We start from the raw sequence: 18,857 nt of genomic DNA, 5'->3' as shown, positions 1-18,857 counted from the left end.
ATTTTTAAAAGACTGGATTTTCTGTTAATTTAGATCTCACATTCACAAGTTTTCCATTGAAACGTTGATGAGGTTTTATATGTTTTGTGAAATTACAAATAAAATGCTTTTTTAAGTTGGTTATCAGGGTCATTTTTCTTCATAAAATATGTTAAATATGTTTGATCATGTGCCATCTGGATATTTACAGTTACAAATCAGTTACATCTATCCAAATCCGGTATGTTTGTTTCTTTTGAATACCTCTCAGAGCTGATGGCCAGAATGAGTTGTAACATGTCTGGTTTACAGCAGCTTATTAAGGACTCTTCTTTTGTCTTCCAGTACTTAGATTAGAATTTCTTTGGTGAGGGACAGGAATTGGCTGCTGTGCTGATATTACAAAAGACATAACTGAATCAAGCTTAGTGTATTGAAGAGTCAAAAGGGCATGCATTTGCATGCACATATGACAGTTTGTGAAACAAATATTTGCAAGTGGTTGAAAGTGAAGAGAAATTATGTCTCTGTAATGCATTTATAAATATATATGACTGCTTATGCCATTGGTCTATAATATGAAATTATTATGAGGAACAGCTGAGTATATCATAAGTAAATACCTTCTTCTCATTCTATACATAACCTTTAGGTGTCAGAAATAATGAGCTGGGCTCTTTAAAGGTTTAAATCACCTTTGATAAATCTCTGCATTGTTTTGTTTATCAAAAACATAGTGTGAACTTTGAGTTTCAGAAAGCTTTGTTTTTTGCACATCTAGTCAAATGAAAAGGAGTTTTTGTATCATTATGGGGTGTCATTTTGAACACAGTTAAGAACAGTTTTTATGGGAAGAAAAGATTAGGTGATTACCAGAAGAGGAAAGTTGAAATAGTTGGTTTGACAAATATTTATAGGCTGTTTTTCATAACTGGCTGTTTCAGTGTTAAATGTATTTGATATGTTAACCTGACAGATAAATTTCAAACTATGTTCTTCTGCAAAATGTTGTTTTTAAAAAATTATGAACTTGATATTTGACCTTGTTTTATGTAACCATCTCCTGATTCCTCCTGTGTCTGTTTAAAAACCCCCAACAACAACAACAAACATTTCATTTGAATTTAAATGTAATGTTCTGGTATTATGTAAATACAAAGCTCTGGTCCATGAGCTATGTATGTCATACAACTATGTCTGGTTGATGCAAACTAAATTGGAGGTTTAATCTGATATCAAGTCATAGAAGATGTTGGTTTTGTTGACAACCAGCTTTGTGTTGTAGAGCGTGAAATGAAGCTTAGATAACTGTCTCTGACATCTTGACTTTCTGTGAGATCATGAACTCTGATGATAAATAAGAATCAGATTACTTTGTACTCAAGGGAAAGGCCTTTTCTCCCTATCCCTATTGTGACTGGAACTGATTGTCAGAATTATTTAAAAATCTCTACTTATTGCTCGTCTTAGCCTTCTAGAGCCAACTACTTCAAGTGTTGTACTATCCTCCTCTTACTTACATGGTCTGTAAATGGTTTTCCCAAAGGGCACATCTGGTGCAGCTGTATACTGGATAACATAGGAATAGTTGAAGGAGTATGGGGAGGTGAAAGGAAAAGGTCTGAGAATCTGAGTAGGAAGGGGAAGTCATAGTCTCTAGGACTAGAAGAGATCATTATAATCTTCTAGTACCGTGGTCCCCAACACGGTGCCCGCGGGCGCAGTGGCGCCCGTGGGGGCATTTGAATGCACCCGCCAGGTGCTCGGGGCTGGCCTGGCCCCGGGCACATGGCGCACGGGCGCTTGCGGGGGGGGGAAGGCCGCGCTCGGCGGGGGGGGGGGCGCCGGCCCCGAGGGGGCGCACACGTGTTCCCGCCCCCTGGCACCCGGCGGGCGAACGGCCACGCCCCCTGGCGCCCGACAACCTGAAAAGGTTGGGGACCACTGTTCTAGTTAACAGTCTGACCTCTAAAGAATTTCCCCAAAATAATCCTTTCTGAAATAGAGCATATATTAAAATAAACCCACTTTTGATTTAAAAATTGAAAATCCATCTCATCCCTGGGTAAATTATTTCAATAATTAATTACTTTGTTACAAATATATGCCTCGTTTCCAGGCTGGCTTTGTCTAGCTTCATCTTTCAGCCATTGGACATTTGTTTGCAGGATTGAAGAGTCCATTATCAAGTATTTATTTCCCATGTAAGTACTTGTAGACTATGATCATATTGTCCCTTAACCTTCTTTTTAAGCTAAATACAGTGAACGTTTTGCTATCCAGCACTCTGTTAACCAGAAAACTTGAACCGGTATTGCCCCCAACAACAATACTGCCGCGACTTCTGGAATGGATGCTTGACTCTCGCCTGTGTAGCTGGGCGTTGCAAGGCTTCTGACAGCCAGCACTGCTGGCTGAGATCATCAGCAGGCACCTCCTTCCCTCTTAGTCTGCCTCGAGCTGCCAGGAGTTGGATCTGCTGATAGGGAGAGGGGGCAGAGCAATATGCTTTGTTATCCAGCACATTCAATTAACCAGCAACCCCATTCCCCATGAGTGCTGGGTAACAAAGCTTTCACTGTAGATTGAACTCCTTGAGTCAACTATAAGGCATGTTGTCTAATCCTTTAATCATTCTCATGGCTCTTCTCTGAACCCTTTCCAGTTTATCAGCATCTTTCTTGAATTGTGGACACCAGAACTAGACACACTGCTAAAGCAGCAAGTACACCAATGCAAAATACAGAGGTAAAATAACCTCTCTACTGCCTCTCAAGATTCCCCTCTCTTTGCACTCACGTTAGTCCTTTTGGCCCCAACATTGTACTAGGAATTCATATTCTCCTGATTATTTACCATGTCCCCCAAATCTTTTTCAGAGTCACTGCTTCTCATGATAGAGTTTCCCATCTTGTAAGTATGGCCTACGTTCTTTGGTCCTAAATGCATACATTTACATTTAGCTATATTAAAATGCATGTTGTTTGCTTGCACTTAGTTTACCAAGCAAACTTGGTTGCCCTGTATTACTGCCCTATTACTATTTCTCTTCCTTATTTACCATTCCCTAATTTTGGACATATGAAGACTTTATCAGTGACAATTTTATGCTCTCATCCAGATCAAGGTTGTGCTGAGTCCTGTTGATGTATCTGAATAATTTGTAAGTCATCTGTTACTTTGGCATTGAAGTGTATTAAAAATATACTTGATAATTTACTCCTAGATTTCTTGTAAGAGGACTGCTATGGGTCCTAATAAGCATGCTAATAATTCTGGCTCTTCTGTGTGTTGTCCATCACTCTTTAATCTAAATGGTATGTTTTAATTTAGTTCTTTATTTAAGTTTGTGCAAGTGGGGTTAATAAACCTGGTGTTCGCGTCACCAATAGGCTGCTGATGCTTAGCTCCTATATCTTGTTATCTTCAGCTATTCTCCTGTTGTATGGTCTGAAAGATACAGAGATTTGTATGAATACCTGAGTAAAGTTTACTTTAGATAAGACAGCTATGACTACCAGTGGGAAGAAAGCTCCTCTATCATCTTCTAATAGGAAACTTGACCAGCTTATGTAATTATTTTTTTGAAAGATTTTTGAAAGGGACCCCATCAGCTAGGAAACTTCTCCATCTTTCTGTCTTTCATCTGAAAGCAAGAAACTTATCCTTAAACTTTGCTATTCCATAGGTCTTGGATCTTCCATAATTAGATCACAAAGATGAATTATTTTTTTCCATTGGAAAAAGAGCATCGGAATCTATCATTCTCTTAAAAAGTAGAATGGTCTGCTTAACAGGTTCAGTGAAAAAAATGTGCTTACAAATATAGGGTCAGATTGCCCTGTTACAAGCTCTTCTGCTCAAAGTATATCTGCTTGGGTGAGAGGAGGGACGGAGACGTTGAGGAGTGCTCCTTCTGTAGCATCATCATCTCCTGACCCTTTAGAAATTCCACACTGAGAGTTAAAGAGAAAGAAACATTGTCCACATTGCCTCCTCCTTCCTCTCTAGAAAATTGATGGCTGTTCATACCTAATATTAACTCTGTGTGGCGCAATAGAAATTGTGCCTCTGAAGATAAACTCTATCCGTGTGTGTGTCTTTTGAGAGAGGTCATGTTCCCATCAGTCCTAGAGATCTGGGGGAGTCTAAAAGACTATACCAGCTGCCTGTTCTGCAAACCCCCAAAGACTTTGTTCTAAGGGGATGTTTTGATGAAAATGGAGCTTTCTGACCCTTCCAGACCCCTTCCATTTTTCCTCATTTCCTAATTAATAGTCACGGCGTAGATCTGTATTTCTTCTTATTTTTTTTAACAAGTGTATTCCAGTGTTTGTGAACCTAAGTTTCTTTATAGTTAGAAAACATATGTGAAATATAAGCATCACTTTGCTTTATACCAATGGACCAAACAAAATGCTTCTGTGGGGGGAAAAAATCAGTTGTAATACTGAGCAACCACCAGTTTCTCCAAGTTGCTGTATGAGAAATTAAAAGCTTTAGCTATGTTACTTTTTTTAACATTATCTTGCTGTTTTTTAAAATAGATCCACGAATGTAAATTTGAGTTCCCTAAAGCTGCTGAAATTGATATTTCTTTCTCAGGTCTGGACTGCTTTGCAGTGTACCAGTCCCCCCTGCAGGAGGCTTGCTGGCCTCATCTGTTAAATGCCATCTGGAAAATAGGGCAGTATGTGCTTTAAGGGAATGATTAAATAGGGACACTGCCTCAAGGGGTAGTTTCCTGCACATTTATACAGTGACTGATAAAACCATATGGGACCTGTAAGTCTATTCTAATTGAATCTGCTTTTATAGAAAGAAACAGTTGCTAGAAATGTTATAAACAAATGAATTCCAAGTAAATATTTCACACAACAAAATAGCTAGGAATCTTAAGGTACAGGAAATCAGTTACTGTTGGAATCTGTGGTGGTTTGGAGGTTAGATTTTTTTTTTAAGTGTAGTAAATACAGGCTAACAATGCAATTTGTATGTATTAGGCGTTTCTACTAAGAGTTCCATAGCACTATTCAGGCCACTAGTTCCATTGTTTGCATTATCAGGACTGTTGTATAATTTGCATAAGCAATGTGACTTGCCCTGAGCAATATGGCACATGATGGTAATGGAATAAAAAGGGAAGAAAATCATTTGGCTTAGTTAAGAGTATCTTCAACATGTATTTATTTACTTATCAGGTCCTGATATAGAGCTACAGAAGACTAATTTCTCACAATATGTCTGTGTGGTCATGATCAGCAATGGTTCTGTAACACTGAAAAGTAAACCTAGTTTCACATATTTGGGTTTCTCAAACACTTTTATGTTTGTGGGCTACATCTTTTTAGGAAGATTTATCATAGCCCATCGTCCCTTCCATCAGGATCTGTAGACCACTTCTTTGCCTGCTGATGATTCAATTCCTGTTGCAATGAAAATCATTGTTTATGTAGAAAGCAATATTACATAAAATACATTTTTAATTGTAGCATCTTTCAGTATGATTTAGTGGACTGAAATAATGTGAGGTTCATTGCAAAAGTTCTGTGAACCACAATTTGAGAGCCAATCTTTAAAAGATTTTGAATACTTAATTCGTATATTACATTGAAGCAGTCTCACAGGTCAGAATGTTGGCAATCTAGAAGAAATTGTAATTTTAAGTAGGGATGTAAAAAGTCGTTTAACAAGGTAACTGTGTAACCGTTAAGATTCTGAGCGGTTACGTATGCTGTAGGCTCCGCAGTTTATACTGCAGAACCCACAGCTAAGCCTCTCTAAGAGTGGGACCATCAGTCCCTGCCAGTCCTGCTCCTGGGGAGGTGGCTTTGCTGTCACCAGTCCTGCTCCTGGAGGAGGAGGTTTTATTGCTGAAACAGGGCTGTTCTTGCTCCCAGGGAGCCACAGCATGTAACCTGTGTGGGGTGGGCTCGGACCGCCACAGACAGGGGCTGCTCTGGCCAGCCAGCTGGAGCAGCCCCTGCCTCTGGTGGTCCCTGCAGGGCTGGAGCAACCCCCTGCCCAGATGGGCAGGGAGCTGCTCCAGCCCCTATTGGTTAACTGGAACTGGTAAGCCTCATCTGTTAATGGGTGAGGCGTAATGTCTAAGGCTTAACGGTTAACCTTTTACATCTCTAATTTTAAGTGGAAGCTGCAAATTCATCTTCCTTAGAGTTTAAATTGTGGTGTGATATTTTGCTCACATTGACGGTGAGGGCAAAACTTCCATTGAAAAGTGCTAGGATTAATGCTTCCAGTGAAGTTGTCATACTGGAAGTCCGCCTTATCCTGAAGCTGTGTGGCCCAATTGCCAGTCTATAATGTAACTCTAGGATTCAGGGCAGCATGGCCTAATGGCTAGATTCAATATTTGGGGCAACTGTCCAGGTACAGGGCCTGGGCCCACCCTGCTCCAGCAGGCTCCAACTCAGGGCCCTGTTAGTAGCAGACTGCTCCACCACTTGCTCAGCAGGGAATCCAACCTCAACACGCCCATCCCATCTGGATGGGAGATATCACTCCGCACCCTCCCTGGGTCACTTCCTACCTGTGTTGGTGTGGGGACGTGCCACGCGTTCTCTGGATTTTCTGATTCTGCAGCACCTGCCTCTCCCTATGGCTCCTCTGATGCTGGTAGCTCAAGGCAGTCATCTGGGTCTCTGGCTACTAATGTATGGTTCTCTGGCTGGTGTATCTCTGGAACTCCTGCAGGAAGTCCTTCCCTTCCAGCCCAGACTGAGCTGAGCTGCTCCCTTTTATACTGCTCCAACTCTTGGAGCATGCCCAGTAAGGCTGGGTCGGGCAGGACTTCCGCCCACAGGGCATTAAGCCCTCCTGGCCCTGTGTGGGGTATACACGCCCTGTCACTAGTTTAAAAAAAATCTAATTTTGTAAAAAAAATTGTACTTAATATTGCAGTAATACCTCAGTAAAGATCACCATGATGTTGTGCTAAGTGCTGTATAAAAACCCGCATAGATACAAACTTTGCCCCAAAGAACTTGCAGAATTGGTAGCTAGGTCTGATATAGTTTTGAGAAGTTAAGAGAATATTAGAGTTGGTGGAAAAATTGAGTGTCCAGTAAAATTGACTGAAAGGGAGGGATGCCTTCAACTTGAAAAAATACAAAGTGTCCTGACAATGTTATTTTCACTTAAAACCTTTACAGCAGAAAAGATGATCAATGAGATTGAGTGTGCGTTTGTGTGTGTGTGTGTGGGGGGGGTTACATTTCTTTTTTATTCCACTATGGTTTTTTGTGTGAGCTCTTTTGTGCTTGTTTGTTCCTGCAAGAGCATTCTGAGAGGTACTAAGCATATTCAACAACCATTAAGTGTCTGTGAGGTGAAGACACTCTGTACCTACAGGATCAGACCCTTGGTGTTTCGTCAGTTTGTTTCCCTGCATAGTTAGCCATATTCTTGCTGGGGGAAAAAAAACATGATAATCATCAATAAGTGAGCAGAAAAACCTCCACAAACTTTTCTGAGCTCCTTTTAAAATTTCAGGGCATGTTAAGATGACTGCTCAGACACTAAAACTTTAATTTAAAAAACAATTATTAGCTTGAATCAAATTGAAGCCAATATAAAAGTACAGTTTTGTTTCCACTTTTTTTATAAAGATTAGATTTTGCAGAAATGTGTGCTGTTACTGTTGGTTTAAATGAAATAGACTGTTCAAAATGGAATAAACAGCATGAGATGGAAGCTTTAAATTTCTGCCCCTTTACTTGGAAGCTGATTTCCATCAGATTGTGCCCCTTAATGACAGTATTGGTTTTAGTACAAAAATGTAGCAAGATCAAATTACCAACTGTATGCTGTCTAGGTCACTGAGCAAAAGCATACATTTTACTTTCTGATGTCTTAATCTGGATTGATTGATTGATTTTTATCTGTTTATTTCTGTCCATATTACAAAGAGTTGCACTGCGTGGTAATTTCTTGCATATGGAAATCCCATTTTTATGCATTTGTAGACTTTGGTCATAAGATAAAGACGGAAAATTCACTTCTTTTTTCTTAAAATATTTTTAGAATTGCAGCGTAAGTGTGTGTGTATATACATGCAGCCGGATCCCTCAAGATTTTCCATGTAATAGAAACCCCATGCAGACCAGGAGGTTACTTCTTGAAGTCAAAAGGACTCCTCCATATGGGATCCAATACAAATAGATGTCATCCCATACAATGCTGCTTGAAGGACTAGGGCCACAGTGACATACATGCACTTTCTGTTAGGATTAAATATCAGAATACAATGAAAATTAAAAAAAGTTGTGAAAGCTGTGAATATTGAGGTATGATAAACTTGTTAGTTCTTATAAGAACAAGACCATTCTGTCTTTATATGGATTAATTTTTTATTCAATTATCTATTTGGTTTTGTACATTTGTATAGATTAAAAATAGATGGAAAAGGGAAATAGATACTGAAGTCTCATAACTTCTCTGTGTCTTTTAAAAAAAATCATATCCGCAACAAGTTTTTAAAACTTAATCTTTTTGTACAGTGGTGCTGGGTGGATCAGTATTTGCAAACAACTTCTCCATTTCCATAGCTACAGTTTTTGAGGGAGATGGACTGTCTAGAACGGGTGGGCAATAATTTGTGTCCAAGGACCACTTAAAAAATTTTTGAAGTAGCCCTGGGCTGCAAGGAAGAGGCAGAGCCTAAATTGGAAGGAACAGGGCTACCCCACTCCCAGACCATGATTGGGATCTGGGAGTAGGGGAGCACCTTTGCCCCCCCCCCTTCCCACTAGGCACCCATGACCTGGAAGAGGCTTGGCACGCTCCCCCACCCCCAGCCCAATCAGAGCCTGGGGGCAGGGGAGTGTGGGAAGCCTCCTCCCGCCTTGCGAGGTGCACGTGGCACATTGAAGTGCCGGGGGCTCCTCACAGGGCCAAGGCAGGGTGAAGGAAGCTTCATGCAGCTACCTTGCCCCCCAGGCCCTGATTGGCCTGGAGGTAGGGGAAGTGCACAAAACCTCCTCCACTGTCCCTCCCCCACCTGCCCTACAAGCAGCGCGCAGCGCTTTAAAGTGCCACATGCTCCTGGCAGGGCGGGAGGAGGCTTTGCATACTCCCGTGCCCCCAAACCAATTATGGCCTAGGGAGCGCGCAAAGCCTTCTCGGCTCTGCCCCCACCCTGTGAGCAGCGCACGGTGCTTTGGAGCACCGCACGCTGCTTGCAGGGCAGGGGCAGAGCGGAGAAGGCTTCATGTGCTCCCCGGGCCTTAATTGGCCAGGGGGAGCGGGAGCAGCAGGGCCTCTGTGGACCGAGTCCTCCCACTTGACTGGCCAGATCCGGCCCATGGAGGTTCTTTTGCATAACCCTGGTCTAGAATCATTGAATACTAGAAGTGGAAGGGACCTCGAAGTCATCAATTCCAGTCCCCTGCACTCATGGCAGGACCAAGTACCTTCTATATTTATTCTTATCAGGTGTTCATCATTAGAGATATTTAAGACCAAGTTAGATGGAGATTCCACAACCTCCTTAGGCAATTTATTCCAGTGCTTAACTACCCTGACAGGAAATTTTACCTCCCTTGCTGCAATTTAAGCCTATTGCTTCTTGTCCTATCATTAGAGATTAAGGGGAACAAATTTTCTCCTTCCTCCTTGTGACATCCTTTAGGTACTTGAAAGCTGTCACCATGTCGCCTCTTGGAAAAGAGAAGACTAAGTGAAACAAGCATACGTCTTTCAATCTTCCCTCATAGGTCATGTTTTCTAGACCTTTAATCATTTTTGTTGCTCTTCTCTGGACCTTCTCCAATATCTCCACATCTTTCCTGAAACATGTGTCCAGTTGAGGCCTAATCAGTGCGGAGTACAGTAGAGGAATTACTACTTTTGTCTTGCTCACAACACTCCTATTAATGCATCCCAAAATGTTTGCGTGCTTTTTTTTGTTGTTGTTTCTCTCTCCCCCCCTCCCCCCCAACGTGCGCACTGCCAGCAGTTTCACACTAGTTGCTCATATTTAGTTTGTGGTCCACTATTAACCCAAAAATCTTTTCTGCAGTATTTCTTCCTAGGCAGACTCTTCCTGTGTTGTTTGTGTGAACGGATTGTTTCTCTCCTTCTATCCCCTCCAAGTGGAGTACTTTTTGTATTTTTCCTTATTGAACTTCATCCTGTTTAACTTTGTGTCCAACCAATTCTGAAGCAGTAGCCACACTCAACCTGCCAAATAGCCACACGTGGCTAGTGGCTAGCATGTTGGACACCACAGCCTCAGACCATTTCTCCAGTTTGTCCAGATCATTTTGAATTATGACCCTATTCTCCACAGCACTTGCAACCCCTCCCAGTTTTCTGTGATTTCATGAGCTCTGGCCCCTTGAATCCCCCACGTAATGGTCAACTATGTGTTTTTCTCCTTTTCTCTTTGTAGTAGAATACAGAAAACCTCTGAAAAGTATTATTTAAAAAATAAGCCTCAACAAAGTTTCTCTCTCCCGCTGGGTGTCGATGCCCTGCTGTTTACTCCCCTGCTTGTTAGCTTAAGAGCTGTGTTCACTTCTTAAATATAAAAAAAGAATACAGATCTTGCAAGAATGTTTGGTGTATGTGAAATAGAGCTGTTAAAATGTGGTTGTGTAAATGTGAAACTGCTCAGTTTTTAGTGGTTACATGTTTACCTGGGGGGTAGAAGTGGGAGCCAGTGCTTATGGGGGAACCAGCTCACTCTCCCTCCTCCCCTTCCTGTTGCCTCTGATAGTGGCAGCAAGGTGTGTGCGTGTGTGCATGTAATCGATATGGTTAATCAGTGAACCCAGGCTCATTGGTTAACCGTGTACTTAGATGTAAATGTGCATCCCTAACATGAATTGAATTACCTGTTTTGTTCCTACAGGACACGTTTATATACTTCCAAAAGAACAATTGGAAATGGCACCTTACCTGATAACTCTATCTCCAACTCCATGACTTCTATACAGAGCCTACCTTTTAGCCCATACAGATAGCGAGATATTTCAAATCTCACAATGGTGAGATTATATGAAAGAATGGGGAAGGGTAAATCAGCAGGATGATTTAAGGTGGAATTCCATCATCCCTGTTGAAAGAAATGTAAAATACTTTGACTTAAAGAGCTCAGTCAAGAACCCACGAGTATTAGAGCTCTGTGCAGATGCAAAATTTTGTATCTGCATCTGAATCTGCAAAAATGAGCTGTGGATATCTGCATGCATATACGGATCTGGATCCCAGTGGACAGAAAGTGGATATCTGTGGATTTGCAGGTGTCGAAATATCATACAACACAAAGCAAGGGATAGGATAGTGACCAGGTCCATTGAGCTGTACGTGAACCTGAGAAGAAGTGCTTGAGATAAAGTAGTTCACACTTTGTGAAAAATTGAAATAGTTGCCAAATATTATTCCATTATTCAGCTATTGAAAAATGTACGGTTTCTTAGGCTTTGTGGAAATGGGGATTTTAAAGAAGGATGACTTTTACTGCACATACTATACAGGGTTCATATATAAACATAAAAAGATAGTGACTGCTGCAAAGAACTTGCATTCCAAAAACAGATTTAAAAAGCTCCCAGAGAAAGTGGGGTAAGGAGGTCAAGACAATTAAAGCAATAATTAATGAAGTCCTGATTAACACAATTTTGTAGTAATATGTTTGGCTTTTAATTTTTGTAAATTCATACTATTTCTTAATACTCTACAGTGTTGCTAAATCAGCTGATTAGATTCTTATAGACCAGGACTTGGGATGTAAAATCTAGTGATGTAAAAATCCCATTTAGCTAGTTAACTGCTTAAACATTAAGTTTAACTGGTTAATTGATTAAACACGGGTTGTGGTGGGTTGTTCTGCTGAGTTGGAATGGCTCCCCTGCCCACCATAGCCGAGCTGGAGTGATCTCTATGTTGTGGGCAGGGGCTGCTCGAAGCTGGCTGGTCCATACCTGCGGTCTGCTGGTTCCCAGGCCACCTAGGAGGGAAGGTGGCAGCCTTGTGTGGGGTGGGAGGAGTTGAAGTGGTAGCAAGGGGGGCAGTCTGCTCTCAGCCTGCATGGGCTTGGGGGCTGGGAGTTGGCAGGCTTGCATTAGACAGCAGCAAAGGTGGGGGAAGGCTGCCGGCTCTTAACCCACACCGGCTCACGAGCTGGAAGCTAGCAGCCCCACCCACCCACTGCCGCTCCACAGCCCCATTCATCATGGCTGGAGGGCTGTTGCCAGGTAATAGTTAACTGTTACCCATTGAGCATCATCTTTGAGAACTTAAAACGGGTGGGCAATAAAATGGCATCAGTTCGCCTGAGTTAGTCCCGGGTGGGCCACCTCTTATGTTTACCTGCGCCTCCCCAGCTCTCAGACAGTCGAAGCTCTCGTTGCCCGTGAATTGCCATTCACAGCTAATGCAAGGGGCGGAAGGAGGCGAGGACTGGGACGTTGCTTACCACCACTCACATTGGCCACAAGTATCTATGATCCTCCGGTATCTGGGGAGGAGCAGGGAAAGATAGCGGTGGGGTCCCGCCAAAGATTAACCCTATGGACCGGATCTGGCCCATGGGCTGGAATTTGCCCACCCCAACTTAAAGGAATGTAAGGGTTTGGTTGTTCCAGGAAAACTGGGTGAACTAGAATGGGATTGCTTCTCCTAAAACCAAACAGAAAAGAGACAGAATCACCAAAGCAAGTATAGTCCTCCAAATTGAGATAACTGAGCGAATGTTGGAATAGGATTGCTTTTCAATAAACCTTACAGAAAAGAGATGAATCGGGAAAACATTGGAGCAGTACTCTGTTTTGACATAGCTAAATCAATGCTTCAGGTTAAAAAACTAGTAGACAATGTTATTGGAAACCCAAAGTTGACTATAGCCCTTTCTTTTTTTAAAATATAGCAAATGGTAAGAGTTTAAGGATGAAGGAAAAAATACTGTTGATGGTATATCCATGTAAAAAATTTTCTTAAAAAAAAAAAAAAGCTTTAACAATTTCTTTAAGAAATCTGAATTAAAATTAATTTAATAAAAATAACACTATTTTGGAAAAAAACAATTTAAAGCATGTACATTTTTCTTTTTATTAAAAAAAACAAAAAACCATAATTGTTACAGATCCAAGTAATGCCAGATAAATCTGCTAGTTTAGGATAAAGTAGACTCCTGTAAAGGGTCCTCAGTCAGTGGGGCTGGAGTCAGAGGGGGCACTGCTGACTCCCTAGAATGCCCACAAGTCTGTGAGGCACACCTTGGTCTAGCTGTTGGCCGAGTAACAGCCCCCTACGGCCCAGCCCGGGGTCAGCGCATCAGGCAATGGGGGGGGGGGAGGGCGGAATACATAGTTCAAGGGTTACAGTCTAAGACACAGCCCTGGGACAGAGCGCCAGGCAAGGGTCAGGTCTCCTCACTTGTCAGCTCTCCGGGAGCGCAGGGGCGTTTGCCCCACAGGGGGAACCTGTCTCCCAAAGGGAGGGATGGCAGGGGTGGATACGGGCGGGCCCACCGGCCCACCCACTCCACTGTGTCCTGGCCCAGGGCCCTGATAGTGGTGGCCTTGCAGCCGCTAGGTTGGCGGGGATCCGGGCCATTACATGCCAGCCAGATTGAGGATCAGCAGGGGTCCAGGCTGAAACTCACTGCCCACCTGACTTCCATCTCCTCAGCTGCCCCACGGTCGGCTATCCCTGGGCCACTTTCCCATTCCCCCTGTGGGCCTACCAGCTGCTCCAGGGGGTCCATGGATGATGGAGGGACTGGCAGGGTGTCCATGGGCTCCGGCTCCTGCAGGGGTCCAAGTGGGCCTGCTCAGTCGTCTGTGCTCAGCGAGAGTCCCGGAGGGTTCGGTGTGGGTTTGGGTGGCGGCCGGTGTCTCAGCAGCCCGGATGAGGGCTCAAGGGTTGGCAGGGTCCTGGCGGCTCAACCCAGTCCTCCGGCTGGGGGCAGCGCGGCTGAGCTCTTCGCTGCAGGAGCCAGGGCCAGGCATCTGCTTGGGTCGGCTCCCTGGCTCTGACTGAGCCCATAGCTCTTATAGTCCTCGACCTGCCTTCTGACATCTTGTGGGCGGGGCTAGGTGCGTCTAGACCTCCCCACCAACGGGTTTTAGAGGGCGCTTCCTCTTCTGGGTCAGCGGGCGGCCATGTTGCTGTCTCGGGCTCATTACAGCCCCCAATAAAGTAATCACCAGGGCTCGACAAATTATGGAAAACCCTACTTGCCAGACAAAAAAGGGACTTATCACCCTCCCCCCGCCGCAAAAAAGTTTTTTTTTTAATGGCATAAATTTCTAATAAGAACAGTAATTACTAATACATTCTTAATAAATATCACCCAAGTTATTAATAAATATCTTATAAATGTCTACCTTTTCCCTCTGCTGCCATGTCTCCTCCCCTTGCTCTGTCAGCTCCCCTGGTGCCTGCTGCCCCCCAGCTCCTCACCCTCCTCTGCTGTCCTGACTCCTGCCCTTCTCACTGCCCTCAGCCTTCCTGAGACCTGCCCCCCTCGGCCAGCCCTTCTCTCCCCCCTGTGCCCACTCCTCCAGTAGCCCCACTCTGATCAAGTGAGCTACCCTTCCTCATCTCCTCTCCTAACACGTCCCTCTACACCTGCCCTGCCTCTCTCCTCTGGTGCTGGTTCATCCCCTGCAGGTGCCTGCCCTTCTGCTTCACCCCCAGAATCTCCTGGCACCCGCACCCTCCTGGTGCCTCCCTCTTCCCTCACTGCCCCTGCCCCCGTTGCCCTCTTTTCCCCTAATACCCACCCCCTCAGCAACCTCTGCCCCCATTCTCCTCATGACCCTGTGCCCTCACGCATGCCTTGTTCTATCTCCACCTTCCTCATGCCCACTCCTCCTTTCAAGCCTTCTCCCAGCACCTTCCCCTCCCCCCTCTAGCCCCCAGTGCCCTTACCTTCTCCTCTCCCAGCATCACTTTGTCCCGCCTCCCACTGACACCTCCCCTCCTGCCCTTTTCCTCATTGTCACCAGTTGGCCCTCTGGGATATGTCTCTTCTGCACCCCCTGTCCCCTGGTGCCTTCCCCTTTTTCCTCCTCCTCCTTCTCCTGACCTCCTCCCCTCCCCTTCCCCATATTTTTCCCCTCCTTTCCCCGCTGCCCCAAGCAAAACATTTTTGCCCCCTCCCTCCTTTTTTGTTTTCTTTTACACATTTGCATTTTGCAATGGTTTTTTTTTGTTTTCATTTTTGTCCCAGCATTTTAGCCCTATAATTAACAAATAGCATTTTCATTCATTTTTTTTTCCATAAAGGCAAAGGCGCTTCAAGTGAACTCGCCCTTTCACTCGCTGCTGAGTCACAGCAGCCTTTTCCCTGGCCTGCCCAGCCCCTCCCTATGGACAAGCACCCCTCACTTCTGACCCACAGGGGAAACAGGGTGCAGGGAAAGCACAGAGCCAGAAGGGTGCAGGGAACAGTGCGGGGGACGACGACAGGGGTGGCACGGGGAACGGGAGGCACAGAGCCAGAGGGACGCAGGGATCGGGGTGGGGGAGGGAGAGCAATGTGCGGGGTGCGGTGGAGGCACAGAGAATGAGATGCGGGGAACAGGAGGGTCAGAGGGATTGGGGTCTAGGGGCAGTGCAGGGAACGGGCAGCACAGAGCTGGGGGGGGCAGGGATTGGGGGGAGCAGGGTGTGGGGTGCAAGGGCGGCGCAGAACCAGAGGGAGAGCTGGGGATCCGGGGTGGAAAGGTGGCGTAGGGAATGGGCGGCGGGAGCCAGATGGGGTGCGGGGTGGGCGCATCGAGCTGGGCGGTCGGCCGGAAGCAGTCTCTCACCGGCAAGGGGGCTGGGGTTGTGGCAGGACTGGAGCCGGCGGGGCAGGGCCTGGCTGTGCTGTGCGCCGCAACAGCTGCCGGGGACACGCGGCCAGAGCCGAGCTGCCGCAGCCCTTTAAAATTATCTGCCAGCGCCCTGCCTCCTTGCACCACAGCTTCATGCGGGTAGCCTGGTGCTGAGAATCACTGCAGTTCCCCTTCCCCGGCAGCGCTCTGCTCCTCCGCTGGCCAGCAGATCGGATGGGGCCGCACCACCCGCAGTGTGGGCTTTGGCCAGCCTGTTACAATGGCCCATTGGGCCAGTCCGCCCCGCGTTCGCCAACTGGCAAAATCTACTCGCCGCGGGCGAGTGTATTTGTCGAGCCCTGGTAATCACTATGTGTAAATTTCAGCCAAAATGTAGATGGGCATTGAAGAATTTTGAGAGAGGGTGGGGAGAAGAACTAGAATACAATAAAAGACCTGACTGGAGAGTCTACCTCCTGGCCTAAGTTATCTGTTACAAAATACTTAAGCTGTCACAGTGGTAGAAAAATTAGAGGTAGTGGTTGTTTTTGAAAAAACAAACATTCAGTTGTTGCAATGTTTCCTTAATTTGTAATCTTCAGTTAAAACTTGGAAGTAAAATCTTCACATCATTTGCAGCTACAGAGCATATATATAAGTAATTTAATTTCAGGAGGTAGCCTATGTGTGAGGATTATCTCCTGACCACTTGAGCTTTTAAAGTATCTGGAAATAGAGTACGTCAATGTCCATCTCTCAAGTATACAACAGTTTACATGATCAAGAGTGATGTTTCATCATCCCTAGCATCCAGTTTAAAAACCAGCTCCCCTTGCGGACTGCCTGCCTGTCACCATGCGCAGCTGCTTCTGTTAGAGAGGCAGCAGTATGGGGGGCAGCAGCCCCTGTCCGTGGGGGAGTGGGGTGAGTTCCTGAACTTCCCGCGGACAGAGGCTGCTGGGGGGAAGTTGCAGGGGGAGGCTGCCATGAAGCAGTCTCTGTCTGCAGCAGCCTGGGATGGCTGTGGACAGGCTGATCCAGCAGCAGCCTGTCAGACTCCCTGCAGACGGGACTGCTTCCACAAAGTGGCCTCTGCCCATGGAAGGCCCACACTGTCCATAGCGTGGGGGTGGGAATGTGATATAGAGGCAGTAAGGGGGAGCGGAAATGTTAGTAGTCATCTAGATTAATTGATAAGCCTGGGTTTATCGCATAATCGACTAGTCGACTACTCATGCACAGCCCTAGTAAGTATACCCCCAATTTGCCCTGCCCCAATTGACTATTGACTCTTTAACATGCACAAAACTGGTATTTTTAATAACTGCTTCTGCTGGTTATGCTGAGTGACATTTAGTATTTTGCACTGTTTTTGTATTCTTGCTGTACGTCAGCTTTATTATTTTAAGATTAAATTGTAGTCATTTTTGAGAAGGCAATGCTAAAGTATTTTTTAAGTGGGTCTTTAATGTAACCCTGCCTCATTATACAATCCTTCCTCTTCCACAGCACATCTAGATGCTCAGAGTGACTGATAACTCTACATGAACAGCAACAAAATGCCCTTTTTCTAGGGTGATTGAAAACCTCCTGGGAAAAGAACTAAAAACTATTCTCTCTTTTTTTGTTGAAACTCAAGAATATGATAAGGAAGGTGGGGGAAGCAGGAAAAAGTGCGGTTAAAAAGTATGTCTGTAATGCTTTCTTGTACAGGCAGTCCCCAGAGCGCAGCGGTCCCGCCACCTCGACCTCTGGGGCGAGAAAAGTTGCTCCGGGTGCCCCTAGTCTGCTGGGGACCGTCTCCTGCAGACCAGGGACACCGGGAGCAAAGCCAGGGAGGCGGAGGGGTCCCGCGCCTCTGAGGCTTTGCTCTGGCAAAGCCTCAGAGGCGCGGGACCCCGCCACCGCTGCGGCTTTGCTCCCGGTATCCCTGGTCTGCTGGAGACGGTCCCCAGCAGAGCAGGGACACCTGGAGCAAAGCCGCAGCGGTGGCGGGGTCCCTCCGCCTCCCCGGCTTTGCTCCAGGTGTCCCTGCTCTGCTGGGGACCGTCTCCTGCAGACCAGGGACACCGGGAGCAAAGCCAGGGAGGCGGAGGGGTCCCGCGCCTCTGAGGCTTTGCTCTGGCAAAGCCTCAGAGGCGCGGGACCCCGCCACCGCTGCGGCTTTGCTCCCGGTATCCCTGGTCTGCTGGAGACGGTCCCCAGCAGAGCAGGGACACCGGGAGCAAAGCCGCAGCGGTGGCGGGGTCCCGCGCCTCTGAGACTTTGCCAGAGCAAAGCCTCAGAGGCGTAGCACCGCGCCGCCACTGCCGCTTTGCTCCCGGTGCCTCTGGTCTGCTGGGGACCGTCTCCAGCAGACCAGGGACACCGGGAGCAAAGCCGCAGCGGTGGCGGGGTCCCGTGCCTCTGAGGCTTTGCTCCCCGTGTCCCTGGTCTGCTGGGGGGGTGCGCAGCTAGTGCGCCCCCCTCCCCAGCAGACCAGGCTTTTGTTGTGGACCCTGGGGTAGAGCAGCTGGGGTGCTGCTGGGTTGGTCCTGCAGGGACCTACCTGGCAGCCCAGCTGTTCTGTCTCAGGCTCGAGAGTCAGCCGCTGTTGAAACTGATCAGTGGCTGATTCCAGGAAGCTGGGGGCAGAGCAATTCTGCCTCCAGCTTCCTGTAGTCAGCCCCTGGTCAGTTTCAGCAGCAGCGGCTGAATCTGGAGCCAGTTCCACTTACATACAAATTCAACTTAAGAACAAACCTATAGTCCCTATCTTGTACGTAACCCGGGGACTGCCTGTAGTAGTAGTCCCAAATGCTTCAGAAGTAGGATTACCAGGTGTCCGGTTTTGAACTGGACAGTACAGTATTTGAGTTGTCTGTTTGGGGAAAAGATTGAGGAAAATATAAATGTTTGGTATTTTCTAAATAAGATATAATGTAGATTGTGATGTAATGTTAAGTATGTCCAGTATTTTTGTTGAAACCATCTGGCAACCCTATCGGAAGCTTCAGAAAAAGAGAGGTATGTTTGTGTGAATTGTGTTTTTGGAAAGGAAAGGCAAATTTGGGGGTACATACAAAAATAATTCCAAATTCCATTGGAGAT

General features: G+C 45.9%; 1 protein-coding gene across 2 annotated transcripts in view; it reads left to right on the top strand.

Moving 5' to 3' along the window:
• YAF2 (YY1 associated factor 2) overlaps positions 1-18,857 on the top strand; it is a 62,252-nt gene that overhangs the window by 11,235 nt on the left and 32,160 nt on the right. Inside the window, exon 1 of one of the 2 annotated variants that reach the window (XM_089779396.1) lies at positions 2,859-2,892. The exons of the other annotated variant lie outside the window; for it this stretch is intronic. Coding sequence (XP_089635522.1) covers positions 2,873-2,892 — 20 coding nt within the window. The 5' untranslated portion in view covers positions 2,859-2,872. Of the gene's footprint in view, positions 1-2,858; positions 2,893-18,857 lie in introns of those variants that run through there. 2 annotated transcript variants of the gene reach the window in all.

This window comes from Pelodiscus sinensis, chromosome 1 (assembly GCF_052426305.1).
Source record: "Pelodiscus sinensis isolate ZL-2025 chromosome 1, ASM5242630v1, whole genome shotgun sequence".
In the NCBI taxonomy this organism is placed as follows: domain Eukaryota; kingdom Metazoa; phylum Chordata; order Testudines; family Trionychidae; genus Pelodiscus; species Pelodiscus sinensis.
This window is presented reverse-complemented; position numbering and strand designations above follow the sequence as displayed.